At 39.2% G+C, this 19,068-nt stretch overlaps 1 protein-coding gene across 2 annotated transcripts in view; it reads left to right on the top strand.

The window, feature by feature from the left end:
• ADAM17 (ADAM metallopeptidase domain 17) overlaps nt 1–19,068 on the top strand; it is a 61,576-nt gene that overhangs the window by 40,523 nt on the left and 1,985 nt on the right. Inside the window, exons 11-18 of one of the 2 annotated variants that reach the window (XM_063077993.1) lie at nt 1,876–2,028; nt 6,454–6,653; nt 7,761–7,864; nt 12,853–12,987; nt 14,613–14,743; nt 15,752–15,830; nt 16,746–16,834; nt 18,508–18,558. In XM_063077993.1, coding sequence (XP_062934063.1) covers nt 1,876–2,028; nt 6,454–6,653; nt 7,761–7,864; nt 12,853–12,987; nt 14,613–14,743; nt 15,752–15,830; nt 16,746–16,834; nt 18,508–18,558 — 942 coding nt within the window. Of the gene's footprint in view, nt 1–1,875; nt 2,029–6,453; nt 6,654–7,760; nt 7,865–12,852; nt 12,988–14,612; nt 14,744–15,751; nt 15,831–16,745; nt 16,835–18,507; nt 18,559–19,068 lie in introns of those variants that run through there. The other variant, XM_063077994.1, reaches the window with a different exon arrangement.

Below are 19,068 nucleotides of genomic sequence, written 5' to 3'. Positions count from 1 at the left end.
CTGGGAATGCAAAACGGTGCAGCCACTTTGGAAGACAGTTGGATAGTTTCTTATAAAACTAAATAGACTCTTATGGTGTGATCCAGTAGTTGTGCTCATTGGTATTTACCTAAATAAGTGGAAGCAACCAAAACGTCCTTTATTAGGTAGATGGATAAAATGGTGGTATATCCATACAATAGAAAAGCCAAAAAAAGGAGCTATTGAGCCATGAAAGGACATGGAAGAACCTTAAAGGCATAACCATAGGTTGAGCATCTCTTATCCAAAATGCTTAGGAGCAGAAATATTTCGGATTTTGGATTTTTTTGGATTTTGGAATATTTGCAGATGCATAACGAGTTAAACATCCCTAATCTGAAATCCTAAATGCTCCAGTGAGCATTTTCTTTGAGCATCACATCAGTACTTAAAAAGTTTAGGATTTTTGAGTATTTCAGATTTCCCCAGTAAGGATGCTCAGCCTGTACTAATTGAAGGAAGCCAGTTTGAAACTGGTATGTACTGTATGATTCCAAGTACAGTAGATAATGTTCTGGAAAAGGCAAAACCCATGAGGCAGTAAAAAGATCAGTGGTTGTGAGGAGTTGGGGAAAAGGAGGTATGAATACATGGAGCACAGAGGATTTTTAGGTCAGTGAAAACAGTGTCATACTTAACAGTGGATAAAAGGCGTTATGCATTTGTCAAAACCCATAGAATATACAACACAAAGAATGAACCCTAATGTAAACTATAGACTTTGGTTGATTAAACAACAATGTAAAGTATGAGAGAAGTTTTTGGAAAGCTTTTAATTTCCAGAATTATTTCTTATGGTGTTCCTTTACCTTTTTGGTGTTACAACATCTTAATAGTTTCATTTTATGACTTATTTTCCTTCGTCTTCCAGAATTTTTCTAAGACACACATAGAAGAAAAAATGAATTTGCTTTGAAGATTTTGAGATATTTTTACAATATCAGGGTCAGCGAATTCCCTCATGAATTTTTCCCAAGCACAGTTAGTAATTACCTCTCCATGTTATACCTTTGGGATTTGAGTGCTTTTTGCTAAAAATTCAGGTTTTTTTCACTACTGTTTTAATATAAACATGTGGAAAGCTTCAGAATGTTGGTTTCAGAATTGGGACTCTTGTGTAGAAAATGACTTGCAAAATATTAATTTTTCAGGTTAAATGGAGTGATTTTTCCTCCCTTTATGAAAAAAAATCAGGAATTTTGTTTTTGTATTATTCTGTTCATATAAATATGGAAAAAAATTTTGACTTTGCTGGCTAAATTTATTATTATGTCATATTCAGATAGAAATCTTATAATGACCTGATATATTAAGTACAGCCCTGCAACTGGATTCAAATAAACCAAATCCTTTAGGTCATTCAGATTGTTATTGGACATGAATTTAGTTAGTGAAATAATAAAACATTGTTTTGATTTTTCTTGGTTGCCTTGTTTTTTTACCCCTTACTTTCCCCTCCCCCCACTTCTGCTGAGATGCTTTAGATTTTAACCTAAAGAGAGAAGTGGGGGGAGGCTTTAGTAATTACAGTTAGCTATCAGATTTATCAGCACCAGACAGGTGTATAGTTGGAATGGGTTATGTTTGGTGTTTTGTTATGAATGTTCCAGTACATCTTATAAATTATATTTCCTTAAACTGATTTGTTAATCTTTATAATACTGTTTAATAGTATTAAATAGGATTCTGCTTATCTGTTTAATTTTTATAATTGATATAAGAAATCATAGTCCAATTATTATTCTTTTGTTGATCTGATTAAAGGGCTCTATTTAAACCAGTATGGGCCCTACTAGCAGTAGTAGCTGATGGCTGGGTGTTGGGGAATAATGCTTTCTTTGCATCATCCTTAAGGAAGCTGACCTGGTTACAACTCATGAATTGGGACACAATTTTGGAGCAGAACATGATCCAGATGGTCTAGCAGAATGTGCCCCCAATGAGGACCAGGGAGGAAAATACGTTATGTATCCCATAGCTGTGAGTGGTGATCATGAGAATAATAAGGTATGTATATTTGGGTGCTTTTTTATGTGGTTAGGAAAGAGTTTATGTGTGATTATCATAATGAGAGCACAGAAAAGTATTTCATTCCCTGGTATTTCCCTAGGGATAGAGCTGCAAATTACAAAGTACCTTGAAAGTTGGTTGTGTGTTTTGAAGTGAAGCATGGTGCATCTAAATTTGGTTAAAGCTGTCATTTGGACTGTTCATTATTAAGGTTAATTGTGTATAGATTTGGGCTATAAGAAAAATTTATTAAATAGAAATGACTTTTGGCAGAGTCTAGATTTCAGGGTCCAGTGGGCTCGGTTAAAAATTTCTTGTTTCATTTACAAGTTGTTATTCAATTTAATACTGCAGTACTTCACAATTTGCATGTTTTCATTAACTTTTGCAACAGAATACATGCTATTTGCCAGTCTATAAGCCTCATGTGGGACAGGCTTTCTTGTTCACAGCTCTGTCTCCAGAGCCTAGTAGGACTGCTGGCACATAATAAATATTTATTGAGTAAATAAGTGAACAATTTACTATTGAGGGTTTCTGATAGAGTATATTAGTTGATTTGGGATATTATAAACAATATCAGAGACTTTAAGAATGGCTATGACTAACTCTTAAGAATCTAAACTAAACGTTGAAAGTATTAATGGATGTCTGATCTTTTCATTTTATTTGAATTTAAACAACATAATGCAGTGTGTGGAAAACATATTAGCTTTGTTACTGAGTTTAGAGGGCTGAGGGTGCCTAAAGGACCTGAATCTAGTCAGGAAAGAATGGTGATATATTTGTCCTGACTTCTATTTTGAGCCAGGCCATGGGCTACCTAAATTTGAGCAGCATCTAGAGGAAAGGATTGCTTTTGGGTTTCCTTGGCCTGACCCCGCTGCTTAAAATTTTTCCTTTTTTTTTTTTTTTTTTAATCTTTTCTGATTGTTGAACCTCATTTTCTTTGGCTTTTATGTATAAACAGCCTCTTCCTCTCTTGCTTTACATGTTACATTTTATTTTTCCTCTGCTTGACAACTTGCACCTGAGAAACATTTTCCTACGCCTTTTTGCCCATTCTCTCAACTTAAACACCCTGTTGCACTTTCCTCTTTTTCAGAGGTTGTCTCTGCATTTCTAACCATGTGCATTATTGTTCAGTGCTGTCCAATAGAACTTCCTGTGAGGATGGGAATGTTCTAGATCTGCTCTGCTCTGCTCTATACAGTAACCATTAGCCATGTGTGGCCATGGAGAAATTGAAATGTGGCGAGAGATTGTGGAACTGAATTTTAGATTCTATTTTATTTAAATTTAATAATGGTTTCCTGTTATTGGAGGTGGGAATGGTCATTAACTGTAAAAGGACGTAAGGGACCTTAGAGGGGGGATGGAAATGTTTTAAAACCAACTTATGGTGATGGTTTCACCACTTGATAAAGTTACTAGAAATCACTGAGTTGTACACTTGAAATGGGTGGACTTTGTGATGTGTAAAATATGCCTTAATAACGCTCTTAAAGAGTAAACAAAAAAAGTAATGTGGGAGCAGAGGAAAAGTGATGAGGAAATTCATGAGCCATGACGCCATGAGTTGATGACTGTTGAAGCTAGTCAGGGGCATGTGTGTGTTCATGTTACCATTCTGTCCACTTTATAGGTGCTTGAACATTTCTGTAATAAAAAGTGTGAAATATGTGACTAGGAAACAAATTTAAATAGCCGCATATGGCTACTGACTACCAAATTGGACAGTATATGACCGATAGTTGACAGGTTCACTTGCTTCTTGGTTATGATGGAACTATGGAGGCAAATGGCTTACTTTACAGACTCTGCCTCAAGTAGACATGTATGTTGCCAACTCTTCCTGCCACAAGTTCTTCCCAAGTGAAATTTTCCCTGTGGGCTCTTCAAGCAGCCTGTGAGAACTTGTTATTGAGAATGGAGCCTGGACAGAGCTGTTTTTTCTGGAGCTGCTAGTCTGTGTCAGTGAAGAACAATTTAGTTACAGTCGTGCATTGCTTAACTACAGAGACACCTTCGGAGAAATGTGTTATTAGACAATTTCGTCCTTGTGCGAACATTGTAGAGTGTACTTATATAAACTTAGATGCTATAGCCTATTATACAACTAGGTTATATGATGTAGTCTGTTGCTCCTACATGAGTAATTCACTGCACTATGACTTTATGATGTCACTGGATGATAGGAAATTTTCAACTCCATTATAATCTTATGAGACCACTATCTTGTAGACTGTTCATCGTTGACTGAAAAGTTATGCAGTGTGAGGCTATATTTATTTTGTTCCGAACACGTCATGTTTAGTGTATTTTTTTATAATTTGGTTTTCCCAAGTAGCAATCCCCTTGCAAGAAACTATATTATGCATTTTCTAATCTACATTTTATTTTATTTTTAAAATTTTTATATCTTATTTTTTGGCGGCTGGCTGGTAAGGGGATTCGAACCTTTGACCTTGGTGTTATAACACTGTGCTCTAACCAACAGACTTAACCAGCCAGCCCCTAATCTATATTTTAAATAGATTTCTTAGTGAAAATGTTTTAACTAAACAAAAGGGCCACAGGACAAAAATAAGGTAGTTTCTTGACTTAGACAGGACCTGCCACTGACTACTAACCATGCCGATGAAAAGCAGCATGCCATGGATGGACGTAGCTGTGAACAGATAACATTAGTGAAAAGGAATGTGGGACGTTTGGGATTGTAACCTCCTAGGAGGGTTTACTGAAGGGAGAAGATTTTGTGGTAAGGATCAAAAGGAAGAGTGTGTAGGCAAAAACCTAGAGTTGAAGATTGTTTACTTTTTCCTTAGCATTGTCCAGCAAATCCAGCTGCTTGGAAAGTGTAACTCTGAAAAATTAATGAAGAGGCGTTCTTATCTCTTTGCTGTGAGTTTTAATTCATTAGGACCTGGGCTCCTGGAACTGAACTGATAAAATGAAATAGAGCTCATGAATCTGCAATACTGATGAATAAAACATCCCATCAAAATACCAACTGTCCAAGGCCCAGATTGGAATAACCAGACCCCTTAAACATCTTCACTGTAATTGGAATATCTTTTTTAAAAGTTCAATTAGTACTTCTGTTCAGGATGATGAGTTCTTTGCTACCTTTTGCTGTCTTTCTGAAAGTTAACTCCTTTGGTATCTGATTTAGTGGTTATAGTCATCTTTGGAGAGCTCTCAGGAGCTTCATGATTGTCTGGGGTGAAAGTGAAGCCATTTTAGCATCTGCAGAGCATTTTAGCATCTGTGAAGACCCTGCCCTAAGAAATAACCACACTCAGTTTTCCCCAAGTCCCTTACCCCTTTTCTGATCATTTCAGGTGTTCTGGAAAATGGGTTCAGTTTTAGAGCTCCAGGTAAAATTCCCAAACTTAAAAGAGGGCCATTTCAGTGGTTCTGTACTCCAAATTGGGAAGCTAGGGTAGAGGCTGCCTTTGAGACACTGGTCAGCTGTAGAAAAACTCAGAGAAACTTAAGATCTTGTGGATTCATGAAAATGTTCAGGCAACAATTTGGAATTTAATTTTTAGAAATAGACTATTTGTAATACCATGCCTCTTACTAAGCTCAAGTATTTAAAAACTTTAAATGTGTATCATCCGTATAAAAAGCTGGGGAAAGGGAAGTGGGTAAACCAGAACACACTCTTTTCTGCATTCCTGAATTGTTTTGTCTGGGAATACAACGGTCATGCCACTGCAGCAGTGGTGTGCCTGATGGTGGGAGAGTTCGAGTCTGATGGAATTCATGAGCTCCGCATGTGTTAGACTGCTTGTCCCTTTGATAGCATTGGCTGAGTGGGATGTTTTGTCTCAGTATTTGTGTAGCTTGCCTTCATGTGAGGAATTTTAGGTCCGCAACCAAGTTCACACCAGCCATTTAGTGTCCTATAGAGGGAGATACAGATATCACCCCCTTACTGCAGGTGAGATGTCCTGAGACCCCCAGTGGATGCCTGAAACCACAGATAGTATCTAACCTAATATAAACTCTGATGACCCAGATGGCTGCTAAGCGACTAGCATATATACAGCATGGAGATGCTGGACAAAGGGAAGATTCATGTCCAGGGCAGGACAGAGCAGGATGGTGTGACATTTCTTCATGCTACTCAGAATGGCACACAATTTAAAACTTAGGAATTGTTTATTTCTGTAATTTTCCATTTAATATTTTCGGACTGTAGTTGACCTCAGTTAACTGAAACTGCCGAAAGTGAAACCACAGATCAGAGGGACTACCGTACTCACTTCCATATTGATGGCATTTGGAGGTGACTGTGATGGCCTTGACATAACTACAGGGTGACTCCAATGGTGGTTTTTACATTAAGGGTTTGTCTTTGGAGAAGAAGCACAAACACTACATGGGAATGAATGTGGCCATTTTTCTTTTAAGATGTTTTCAAACTGCAGTAAACAGTCAATCTATAAGACCATTGAAAGTAAGGCCCAGGAATGTTTTCAAGAACGCAGCAACAAGGTGTGTGGGAACTCTAGGGTGGACGAAGGAGAAGAGTGTGATCCTGGCATCATGTACCTGAACAATGACACTTGCTGCAACAGCAACTGCACATTGAAACAAGGTGTCCAGTGCAGGTGAGAAATAGTCCAACTGTAAATTTGGGGAGTTGGTATAACAAGGTGTCCACATCACAGAAGACAAAATGCAAGGGTTTTCCAGTCATTTATAGGGTGTGTGTGTTTATGTTTACCACTTTTGCCCTTCACAGCAAGAAAATATGAGGGTACTTCAAAAGGTTCGTAGAAAGATTTGTATTATCTGTTAATTCTATTTTTCCATGAACTTTTTGAAGTACCTGGTATTTTCTGGAAAGCAGTTTGACATTATATAACAAAGTCCTTGACCTCACATGCTCTCTGATATAGCAATCCCACTGGGCTGGTCAGTTAGCTCACTTGGAACAGTGTGGTGCTGATAACACCAAGGTCAAGGGTTCAGAGCTTCAGATCCCCTGACTGGCCAGCCACCAAAAAAAAAAAAAAGGAGGCAATGAATTAGCAATCCCACAGTTCAAAGAATCTTTTTTAAGGAAACAGAAATGTCCAAGAAAGATGATTTAATAAGGATGTTTCATAGCTACATCCTTTTATAATAGCAAAATATTGGAGACAATCAAAATGATAATCCCGAAATATAAATTAGTTATTGTGTATCTATAAAATAGAATGGTGTTGTAGAATACCGTTTAATGATATAAACTAAATGTGGAGGGAGCAGGTACAAATTAGAAGGTACCTGTGTTTCCATTTTTATGTCCAGTGAAGACTAGTGCCTGGCTAAATAGAAAGGTTAAATGTTAGTTTATGGTGAATAATTCAGATTTAACTGCAGTTGGTGCATATTAACACTGTAAATACTGATAGAGTAGGCCCTTGGGCTCCTGTCATTTTTTAAAAATTCATTAAATTAATGAAAACCAAGGACACTGGGATATTTTGAGATGACGGCTGTTACTTGTTCTTTTCTACTACAGCATGTCGTTGATGTTGCCTTATCCTAATTAGGCAGGGCACACAGTGTGTGCAGGAGGCTTCAGCACCAGGGAAGTCTGATTACGCAGCAGCGGGTGCCTGGGCCAGGAGGTTTCCCCTATGATCTTCAGTCCCTGTAAACATGACTGTAGTGTTTGATGTGGGGCTGTCATTTGACTTAAACTGTCCCTGTCTGCTCTTCTTCTGCAGTGATAGGAACAGTCCTTGCTGTAAAAACTGTCAGTTTGAGACTGCCCAGAAGAAGTGCCAGGAGGCTATTAATGCTACTTGCAAAGGCGTGTCTTACTGCACAGGTATGTGCCGCTGTTGCCTCTCTTGGAACACTGTGGCTCAGTGTGTATGTGTATGTTTGAGAAACAAAATTATCTTTTGTTCAGATAAAAGCAATCTCTTTTTTCACCTCACGTGTAGAGTTGAGTTGATGGTACTTCTTAGTTTACGACACAGTTAGCATTGGTGTGTGCAAGACCCATCATTGTTTTATTTCTTTATTTCTTTTCATTATTTATTTCCCTTTAATTTTCATCGCTGTCCTTCTCTTTCCCATCACTAACATCCATACTACTGTTTAATATTTGCCTGGATATATGTATATCCTTGAAAGATTATAGTGTTATTTTCTGTATGTGTGTGTCTCAGTGTTCCAAAATGCTGTTCTACCTTAGATCTACTTTTAAAAAATTCAGTACTATGTTTTTAATAATTGTCTGTGTTGTGCTTTATGTCTATGTCTCTGTATCTATATCTGTACGCATTTCATTGTTTTGGGCACCTGCAAAGTATTTAGTTACGTGATTTACTATATTTTACTTACCACATGACAGCTACTTGGATTGCCTTCATCTCCTTGATACTACAGATAGGACTACAGTAAAAACCCTTGTACATTCCTTCAGGTGTCTGCGTAAGAGTTTCTTAGTGCATACCAGGAGGGGAATTGCTTAGTCACAGAGGGCGGGACTACACTGGTCTTTAAAACAGCATTACTGGGTTGTCTGAGCATGAAGTTTCTTGCATCCTGATGTCCTGGCCAACACTTGGTGTTACCCAGCTGTCTTATCTTTTTCCAATCTGATACTCCAAAGTGATTTCTCATTCTTATTTACATTTTTCTTGAAAATTTCTTTATATTTGTCAGCTATTTAGATTTCTACTGTGAATAGCCAGTTCATATATTTGGTTCATTTTAAAAATTGGGTTTCATGTTATTTTGCTACTATGGATTTGGAGGAATTCTTGTATAATAATTCATTTGGTTTTCATAAATCTCCTTCCAATCTGTTGTCCTTCCTGGAATGTAAATCTTTAATTTTAATGTGATCAAATCTATCATTTTGTTGTGTGCATGTGTTTGTTTTTTCAATTGTAGACAGTTGCAAAGATTTTTTCACAGCAGCTTCTATTAGCTTATTAATTTTTCCTTTTATACATAGCATTTGAATCCATCTGGAGCTAACCTTTACAACTATCTTTACTGATTATACATATCTTTTGTAGTTTTGTCAGTTGCTTTAAAAATTTCAAAGCTATATTATTAGGTATCTATATGGGCATACTGTCTACGTCTTTTTTTTTTTTTTTTTTTTTTAAAGATGACTGGTAAGGGGATCTCAACCCTTGGCTTGGTGTTGTCAGCACCACGCTCAGCCAGTGAGCAAACCGGCCATCCCTATATAGGATCCGAACCCGTGGCCTTGGTGTTATCAGCACCGCACTCTACCGAGTGAGCCACAGGCCGGCCTCTGTCTACGTCTTTTGACCTGATGTTCTTTACAAGTATACAGTCATATGTCACTTAACGATGGGACTACGTTTTGAGAAATGCATCCTTAGGTGATTTCGTCATTGTGCCAGCATCACAGAGGGTACTTACACAAACCTAGATGTATAGCTGGCCACACACCTAGGCTATGTGGTATAGCCTATTGCTCCTAGGCTACAAACCTGTACAGCATGCTATGTACTGAATACTGTAGGCAGTTGTGACACAATGGTAAGTATTTGTGTATCTATATCTAAACATAGGAAAGGTACAGTAAAAATAGGATATCACAGTCTTATGAAATTCTGATCATATATGCAGCCCATCGTGGACCAAAATGTTATGTGGTGCATGACTGTATGTCTCTTTTTGATACTTGTGATGTTTTTTGACTTAAATTGTCAAAAAACAATATCCAGTTTGCTACCCCAGTTTATTTGTTCTTATTTGTCAGTTTACTTTTTCCTATATATCCCACTAATATTCTTCAAAATTTGTCTCTCTTGGTATGTTGGTTTGATTTTATAACGATTTTTTTTATACATAATTACAAACCATGCAGTTCACCTATTTAAAGTGTATAATTCAGTAATTTTTAGTATATTCAGAGTTGTGCAGCCATCACCACAGTCACCTTTAGAACATTTACCTCACTCCAAAAAGAAACCCCATATGCTTCGGCTATGTTCCCCCAATCCACCCATTTCAAGAAAACCACTAACCTCCTTTCTGTCTCTGGATTTGCCTCTCCTGGACACCTTATATAAATGGAGTCACACAGTACGTGGTCTTCTGTCATTGGCTTCTTTCACTGAGCATAACATTTTCATGGTTTATCCGTGTTGTAGCATGTATCTCATTTATTTTTATTGCTGAACAATATTTCATTGCATGGATTTAACATTTTATTTATTCATTAGTTGATAGATATTTGGGTTGTTTCCACTTTTTGGCTATTATGAATATGAACATTTGTGTATAAGTTATGGACATTTCCCTTGGGTATATACTCCGGAGTAGAATTGCTGGGTCATATGGTAACTCTATGCTTAATCTTTGAGGAAGTGCCAGGTCGTTTTCTAAACTGGCTGCACCAGTTTACATTCCTGCCAGCAGTGTGTGAAGATTCCAGTGTCTCCACATCCTTACCAGCACCTGTTATTTTGTATCTCTTTGATTGTAGCCATCCTAGGTTTTGTGATAAGGAAGCAAACAGAAGGCTAGAGGTCTTTAGGGACCTCATGGATAGTGAAGTTCTGTGTTATTTGGTTTTTCCTTTGGTTTTTAAATGTGCCTTTTTTTTTTTTTTTTTTTTAAAGATGACGGATAAGGGGATCTTAACCCTTGACTTGGTGTTACCAGCACCACTCTCTCCCAAGTGAGCCACGGGCCGGCCCCTAAATGTGCATTTTATAACATGTTGCTCATGATTTTTATGTTGTGGGATCTTAAAGTATCATTTAGTTTGCCAAATGTCAGGAGCTAGAATATCTCAAGCTTTAAAAAAAATTTTCTAGCTGTGCTCAATGTTTCAGCCTTTATTGTAATAATAAAAGAATCAGAGAGATCTTTTTAAATAAGCATAAGTAAAACAATTTGAAAAAAAAAATGTATTCTTATCAAATAGCCTTTTGTTCCCTTGATAATTTATGCCAAGTCGCAGCTAGCAGAGGATACGTCGTTCATTATAAGGAATCAGCATTTCACAACTAGCAGCATCATATCATCCAGGAACCTGTGAGAAATGGAAATTCTCAGTCCCCTCCTTGGATCTACTTCATCAAAAACTCTGGGGACAGGGCCCAGCGATCGTGTTACATTTCATCAGATGATTTTGACGTGGACTAAACTTTGAGGGCCTGTTAAAAAGATGATACAGTTTTAAAAATTATTTTCCGACTTGTGTCACGTGTCATTTAGTCTTTTAAGAACAGATTTTAGTCTTTTTAAGAACTCTGATTTTAGTCTTTTAAGAACAGATGTTTAACAAGTAAGCATTTTTTTAATGTATTAGGGCAACATATGCCAAACATGCAATAATGATCCACAGAATAAATCTTCACTGAGCTCATTGGCCTTCTTACAGATATCTTGCCTTACCTAGTAGTTAGGTTGTTATATGACTGTCTGTTGCCACTATAAATACCCAGTGCTCATGAAGGGTTGAGATCCAAGGCAAGTGCAAAGTGCCTAACAGACTGCCTGATATCTGTTAGGTACTTAACAAACCATTGCTTTTGTCTGGAACAGGCCAGATTTCATTAAATTCTGTCTTACTGCTCCAGAGCCATTTAAGTCAGATTTTTTTTTTTTTTTTTTTTTTTTTTGTGGCTGGCCAGTAACGGATTGAACCCTGGACTTTGGTGTTACCAACACCACCCTCTAACCAACTGAACTAACCGGCCAGCCTCTCAAGATTCTTTTGATTGGTTCCATTCTTTAGCAGGAAGGCCAGACCAGACTTGTGGGTAGAGTCCACTGCTTTCCTGCAGTAGTTTTTCTTCTTGTGTTGACTTTTAACTGCTTGTGCTATTCATTTTCCAGAATGAGTCTCTCATTCCATCCTTTCCCTCATTTAACATTCTTTGGTTTTCTTTGTCCTTAAGAATCATTGATTCATTCAAGAAATATTTGTGGTGTTACCTACAATATGATAGGGATTGGACATAAATTGATTAATAACAGATTTGATCTTTGCTCTCATGTAGTATACCAGTCTAGTGGAAGGGAAACAACAGTAAATAATCAAATATATAAATTGTAAAACGTGGTAGGAAGGAGAGAAAGAGCATATGGTGACAGCATAATGGAGGTGAGGCCATACCAACTTAGCGTCGTCAGGGATGTCTCAGAAGAGAAGATCTTTGAAATAAAACCTAAATGATGAGAAAAAGCCAGCTAGTCCCTCTGCAAGAGTGGGAACATGAGCATTGCAGAAGAAGGAATAGTATATATTGATGATGTGAGGGGACAAAGACTTTGGAGTGTTGATGTGAATGGAGGCTGTTGTAGCTGAAGCAGAGCAGGCTCTGGAGAGTTGTGTGCAATGAGGTTGGAGACAGAGGCAGGCCCAGGCCATGCAGCTTTTTTATGCCTTTGTAGGGAGTTTACATTTATTTTAAGTAATGTTACATAGGTCTTTGTTTTATTAATGATAATAATATATATGCATTATATATATAAAATACATTATGTATATTCTTTTATATGTAATGTTTCACATTAAAAAGGTGCAGGAAGACTATATGAACAACTTTATACAGTGGCTATGAGGTGAGGACATGGAGACCATGCCCGTGGACATTTGGGTGCTTGGGAGGCCAGGGACTTGTGCAACGCAGCTGGCACACAGCTGGTACTCCCCAAACGGTATCGGTTGATTGGATGTAGGCTGTCGTCCTAGCTCTGTGGGTCATTTTTGCGAGGTGCTCACTCCTTTTATGAGAAGTAGGATATCATCATGCACCTGTGGAATTGGCAGACATGAGACTCAGTGTACAAACTGGTCTTTATTTCCAGGTAATAGCAGTGAGTGCCCTGCTCCGGGAAATGCTGAAGATGACACGGTTTGCCTGGATCTCGGCAAGTGTAAGGATGGGAAATGCATCCCCTTCTGCGAGAGGGAGCAGCAGCTGGAGTCGTGTGCGTGTAATGGTGAGCAGTTTCATGCTGAGTTCTGTAGCAGGGGAAACATAGTCTTTGTCTGCCAGGCCCTGTCTCTCCACTTGGAGGTCTGGCAGTGTTAGCTGCTCACTGCTGGTCAGGGCAGTGGGGAGAACCAAGCCAGGGAAAGGGGCTGTGGGGAAGGCAGGGCTGTGCCTGGAGACAGACATCTACTGCATTCAGATCCTGGCTTTTCCACCATACCTGTGAAAATGGTCCTGTCGATTTTTCTTCTTGCTACATTTCAGAACATGTGGCAGACTTTGGGATGGAATGGAGGGAATTTTTGTGTCTGAGTGAGTGTGCGGAGGCCTGTTCTTACCCTCCTCTCCCTGGTACCATACACACCGTGAAGACAGCAGTAACTGTCTACATTCCATTGGCACTGAACTAGGATGCTCCTTCAATAACTCCACCAGCGAGAGCTGATTCCAGGATCTGACTCCACTAGATGAGGATTTTTGCTGTTGTCAACAGGACTGGGCCCGCTCCCCTATGATCTCTACTAAAGCAGCCTGGGGCAGGACCCTCTCTCATGATGGCCTCTCAGTTTTCCTTAGGTCTCCAAGCTCTATTTTTGGAACCCTTCAGTCTGAGGAGGGCCTCAGGTACTAGTTGGACTCTGAGCTTCCCACCCCATTTCAACTGTGGAGCATATGAGTTGATAATAGAGTTCTGTTGCTTTCAAAATAGACAACCCAGTAGTTAAAATCATTGGGAAGCTCATCATCCATACAGTGGAGTAAGTGGCTTTTCCAGGAATGACATGTAAGCAAAGAAGATAACACATCACAAATGCCAAATAATTTGTTCAGCAAATGGCAAGAGGCTTGGGGTGCCCTGGGAGGAATACAGCCTGACACACAGTAAATGTCCAAGAACTATTTGATGAATGAATGAACAATCAAAATGTTTTTGTTTTGCTTGTTTTGTGTTCTGGTTATCTTTTTTCTCTGAAATATAAATACCAGGAGTCTGTCCTGGATCAGATAAAGACTACCTGAGTTACACTGCCATTTGATTTTTTGGCATTTCTGCCATTCACGTGTGTGCCCACATGGCTCATTTGATGCCTGCTGTTTTACTTTCACCCCACATGCTCTCAGAGCTGTCCTTGGCAAAGGGAGTCATGGAGCTTAGACTGCAGGGCTCACAGGACTGGAGGTTCCTTAGCCCTGTGCCTGCAGGTAGACAGGTCTGTTATAGCTGCACTGGCTCTTGCTGGAGTCAGCATTGGCTTTGCAGGATGTACTTTGAACTGAGAAGCCAAGGATTGACATTGGAAGTATAATAAGAATGTTGGGACAAAGAGAAACATTTAGAAGAGCATTCAGAAGGGCTTGAAGTAGAGGGAATAATTTGGCTTTTAAGAGAGGCTTTTAATTTATAATGAAGACTTTTCTGTGTAAAGTTTTTTTAACCTTGTGGCCTCTGTAACTCTGAGGTATGTAGAGGGTGAACTGAAACTTTTCCTTAGAGGGTGAATATGGATAGTAATAGCTTTTGAAATAAAAAATAAATGGGACTTCTTGCCTCTTTGGGAACATAGAGAGGAAAAAATGGGGAGGAGAGCAGATCTCTGAAGACTCCAGCTGGCAGTGCATATTCTGTTTCAGAAACTGACAATTCGTGCAAGGTGTGCTGCAGGGACCCCTCGGGCCGCTGTGTGCCTTATGTCGACGCTGAACAGAAGAACTTATTTTTGAGGAAAGGAAAGCCCTGTACAGTAGGATTTTGTGACATGAACGTGAGTATTTATGTACAGCCTTTTTGGTAACAGCCAGACTGTAAGTCTTTATATTTAAGTACTTGGTTGTACAAATGGGGAAATCAAAACACAAATGCTGTTCCATCTTTCTCACCCACTGTTTGTTTTGGTTTGAGTTTTCAGTGAAGTATGGTGGGTATTACTTAAGAGGAAATGGCTTTCAGGTCACTGGAGCTCATACTCATCATAGCAGGAGACCCTGAGCCCAGTGGGAAACTGGGAAGGATCTGGGAGGAGGGGACTTCATGGTAAAGTTGGTTGGTTTCAGGCTGTGGGTCTTAATTATGTTTTTTTAGGCTATTTATAGAATTGACTAAGATTGCAAAATTCTTCAGGTGTGATTTTGAAACAGGTGCTGAATGAGTAGGAAAAACCTAGAAGACTGCGTGACTTACCTAAGTCAGACCCCTTTGTTGTCTGCAGAACTTCATGTAAAATCATGGGAGAGGGTGTCTAGGTTTAAAGAGGCTTCTCAGGGAGCTTGGTTGTGTTCTTTTCTGTCCACTGAGTGTGTCTGACCAGTATAGTCCTTACTGGAAGACCTCATCTTTGGCAAACTGGTTTTCTTGAGTTTTGTCTCCTGGTAATTCTTTTTTTTTTTTTTTTTTTTTTTTTTTTTGCCGTCTTTTCGTGACCAGCACTCAGCCAGTGAGTGCACCGGTCAGTCCTATATAGGATCCGAACCCGCGGCGGGAGCGTCGCCGCGCTGCCAGCGCAGCACTCTACCGAGTGCGCCACGGGCTCGGCCTTGTCTCCTGGTAATTCTAAATTTACTTATAAAAATGGACCAATTGTGAAAGTGTAAGTGACAGTATATCCTACTTTCTTGGGTACTTGTTACACTGAAGTTACTGTTCTGTGTCAAAGATGGGCCCCTAAATGCTTCATTTTTAACGAAGTCCTTTACATGTCAATTAGTTTTTATAAAACCACATTGCTTCTAAATGAATTTTTTTAGGGATAATGCTGTATGTTTTCTCTTCATAGGGAAAATGTGAGAAACGAGTTCAGGATGTAATAGAGCGATTATGGGATTTCATTGATCAGCTGAGCATCAATACTTTTGGTAGGTGATTTCCTCAGATAGTTTACTTAGAACTGATTTCTGTGATGACATTAGAAAAGTGTGGTTTCAGAGTGTTGTGCTCTAATTGTGCAGTTGAAGATGGATATATTCACCTCTTTTGTTATAAAACAACTTTGGCTAGAATAAAATTGATTCATTATTGGTCTGTCCCTGTGTAGCTTGGATGCACAAATTTTCAAACAAGGGAAATAAATAGTCAAAATGTTGGCTTCCCTCTTTACTAAAAAATAAACACATGGTAGCATAAGCATGGTTCAATCCTCCAGACTGTCAGTCTGATTCCTGTTTGATATAAAAATCGCTTATTTAAAAGTGGGTCTCAGATTTTGTAGAAGCAAGGATATATTTATGTCTTCAAGAGTCCATAATTTGGAGTTTAGTCACAAAAATAACTAGATAACAAAAACTTTGCCGTCTTAAGCACTTGTTACTAGCAGTGGCATTCTACATGATTAATATGTTGATGCAGTAACTCTGTTCAACAAGTACACGAGGGCTATTTAAAGGCATTTGTTGGTGCAGAGAGACGGTAAGGTTTAATAGAGGTGGCATAGACCCTCTTCTCAATACTGCCAGTAGCAGTATCTAGGCAGCAACTCTGTAGCATTTGACACAATGATAATTTTTTTTATTTTTTTATTTTTTAAATTTTTTTTTAAAGATGACCGGTAAGGGGATCTTAACCCTTGACTTGGTGTTGTTAGCACCACGCTCAGCCAGTGAGCGAACCGGCCATCCGTATATGGGATCCGAACCCGGGGCCTTGGTGTTATCAGCACCACACTCTCCCGAGTGAGCCACGGGCCGGCCCACAATGATAATATTTTAAGAGCATTTCATTTTAGATTTGTTAAGTACTTGGTCGAGATATTCACTGTTTGGAATTGTTTACAGGGAAGTTCTTAGCAGACAACATTGTAGGGTCCGTCCTGGTTTTCTCGTTGATATTTTGGATTCCTTTCAGCATTCTCGTCCATTGTGTGGTAAGTCACCAATTTTTAAGTGATTAAATATTTCTTTAAAATTTTGAGCAACTACAACCATGTAATCTTTGGAAAAGATAAAATTTGCTCTTAGCAGTTTCCAATTTTTTGTTGCTTTCCCTAGGAGAGCATGACTTATAGAAAGCTCAGCTAATATTTTAAAAGAACTATACTTTTTTGTGTCATATGTTTTATTCTAACATTTAATTTCTTCTAAGTTAAACAGGAGACCGTTTAACTAGATTTGTCTAGAACCTCTGATGAGTAAAGCTTCTGAACAAGCATGTTCAGGCTGACTTTATAGAACAGAGCAATATCAAACATCAACATTTCAAAGATGGTCCTCATATACCATATAGATTCTTGGCATTATCATATTGAGTATTCACATCTTTCCAACTAAATGAGAGTGAGCAATATTTTCTGTTCTTGTTCAAAATGAGTAATAGCTATAAGTTGAATTGGGCTTTGTCTAAGGAACTCCAGGTACTTTATAAATTTGAGCTCCTTTTCCAAAAAATTCCTTACAAATCTATTCACCTTACACCTATGGGGAGTGGGGATTTGTCTGCTGTAGAGATGAGGAAGTCAGACCCATACTTTTAGACATGGTCTCTGAAGCTCTTTCATGGAACCGCTGCTTATGAACACTTGAATAATTCCAGCCCAGCCTACTCTTGTGACCAAGGCGTTTTTCCTGCCTTCTGTTTCCTTTCCTTTCCCTTCCCACTGGCTTCTCTTGCCTGGGGGCTGTCTCACTGAACAGCTCTTTTTGGGGTGGTAGCATGAGAGCACAGGGAGGAAAATCTCTATGGAACACTTCTGCTGGAGCAAAGCTGTGTTAAAGTGACAGGGTTGAAGCTCTGACAGAAGGTATGTCTCTGGATGACATTGCCATCCATCATAATTGCTTTTACTGGAGGCTCAAACCTATTTTGTTGACAGTGAATGTTTCATGTGTGGACCATGAAGCATGACCCTTGATTTCAGGGCAAGGCCACTGAGTAGGTGAAGAGTGGTAGCTTATTTTTGGTTACAGAGTACATCCATAGTAGCCAGACGGGAAGCCAACGCCTTGATTCTAGGTCCTATCTTTCCTTTTGCATACTTCAGCTACAGGCAGGTACTGGGGTCACCAGATGGCCTCATGTTCAGCCTTCTGCAGAAGTGTGATGTAGGATTGAGGCCCAGTTCCTCCAACAGAGTTTGGGCCACAGAAACTGTGGAAACAGCTGAGAACAAAGTGAGGCTGTGAGCTGGGCCGCCTGGGGCTAGTGGAGGGAGACTGCAGGTGTGGCCACCTCACCCTTCCCCCAGCTGCCCTTCCAGTCAGCACTGTCCTTGTGTGCCCAGGAGCTGGAGCACTGATGTGAGTACTTCGTGCACAGGAAGATGCTCTTGTAATTTTCCTGCCCATAGGGGGAGAAATCCCTCAGAAAAGTAGCACTCAAACCTTGCCTCTTTCTGTCTTTAATGCCAAAAATCATATTTCATGGCATAACCGTAAAGCTTGTGTAAGAAATGCATTCTCATTTACTGAGCCTGCTATCACTTTCTAAAACTCAACTTCTAAGTTCTGTGCTTAATATTAGGAGTAGCTTATGAGGAAAGAGCTCTTATTAACTGAATTTTATTTGTAGGAATGACCTTTTTTCTCACTGTTTTCTTTCTAGGATAAGAAATTGGATAAGCAATATGAATCTCTGTCGCTGTTTCACCCCAGTGTAAGTCCACCACATGAAAGAAAAAATAATTTTCAGTTATACTTTGAGATCCTGTTAAGCAAAGACGTTCAGTTGACCACCACAGCAACAGCCGTCAGCCTTTACAGCTGGGCCAGTCTTTGGCTAGTGGAGGGTCATGTTGCAGGAAGCATCTAGGTTGGCTGTTAACTTTCCTGACAACAGTGAGAATGAACTTTTATTATTGCATGGGTGGAGTCTGAAAAAGAGGAAGAACCTTAAAGAAGAGGGGTGCTGTTCTGCCACTCCTCAGCCCTAAGGAGTAACATAGCTGTTCAGCACTTAGTATTTTGAGATCTTTTCCTGTCTTGGGATCTTAACTTGATAGATTTGAGTTCTCCTTGGGATCCTCAAAGGGTAGATGGTCAGGACATTTGAAAGCCGTTTTGAGTTACTTCTAAGGCTGAGTGAGCCTCACCTGGTGCTTTCTTTGGCATGAGGGATGACGGAGCCAACAGATAAGTCCATTTGGTGGGTAAAGATGGAGCTGTG

This window comes from Cynocephalus volans, chromosome 14 (genome assembly GCF_027409185.1).
Source record: "Cynocephalus volans isolate mCynVol1 chromosome 14, mCynVol1.pri, whole genome shotgun sequence".
Lineage (NCBI taxonomy): Eukaryota > Metazoa > Chordata > Mammalia > Dermoptera > Cynocephalidae > Cynocephalus > Cynocephalus volans.
The sequence above is the reverse complement of the archived record's forward strand: the minus strand, read 5'-3'. Positions and strand labels throughout refer to the sequence as shown.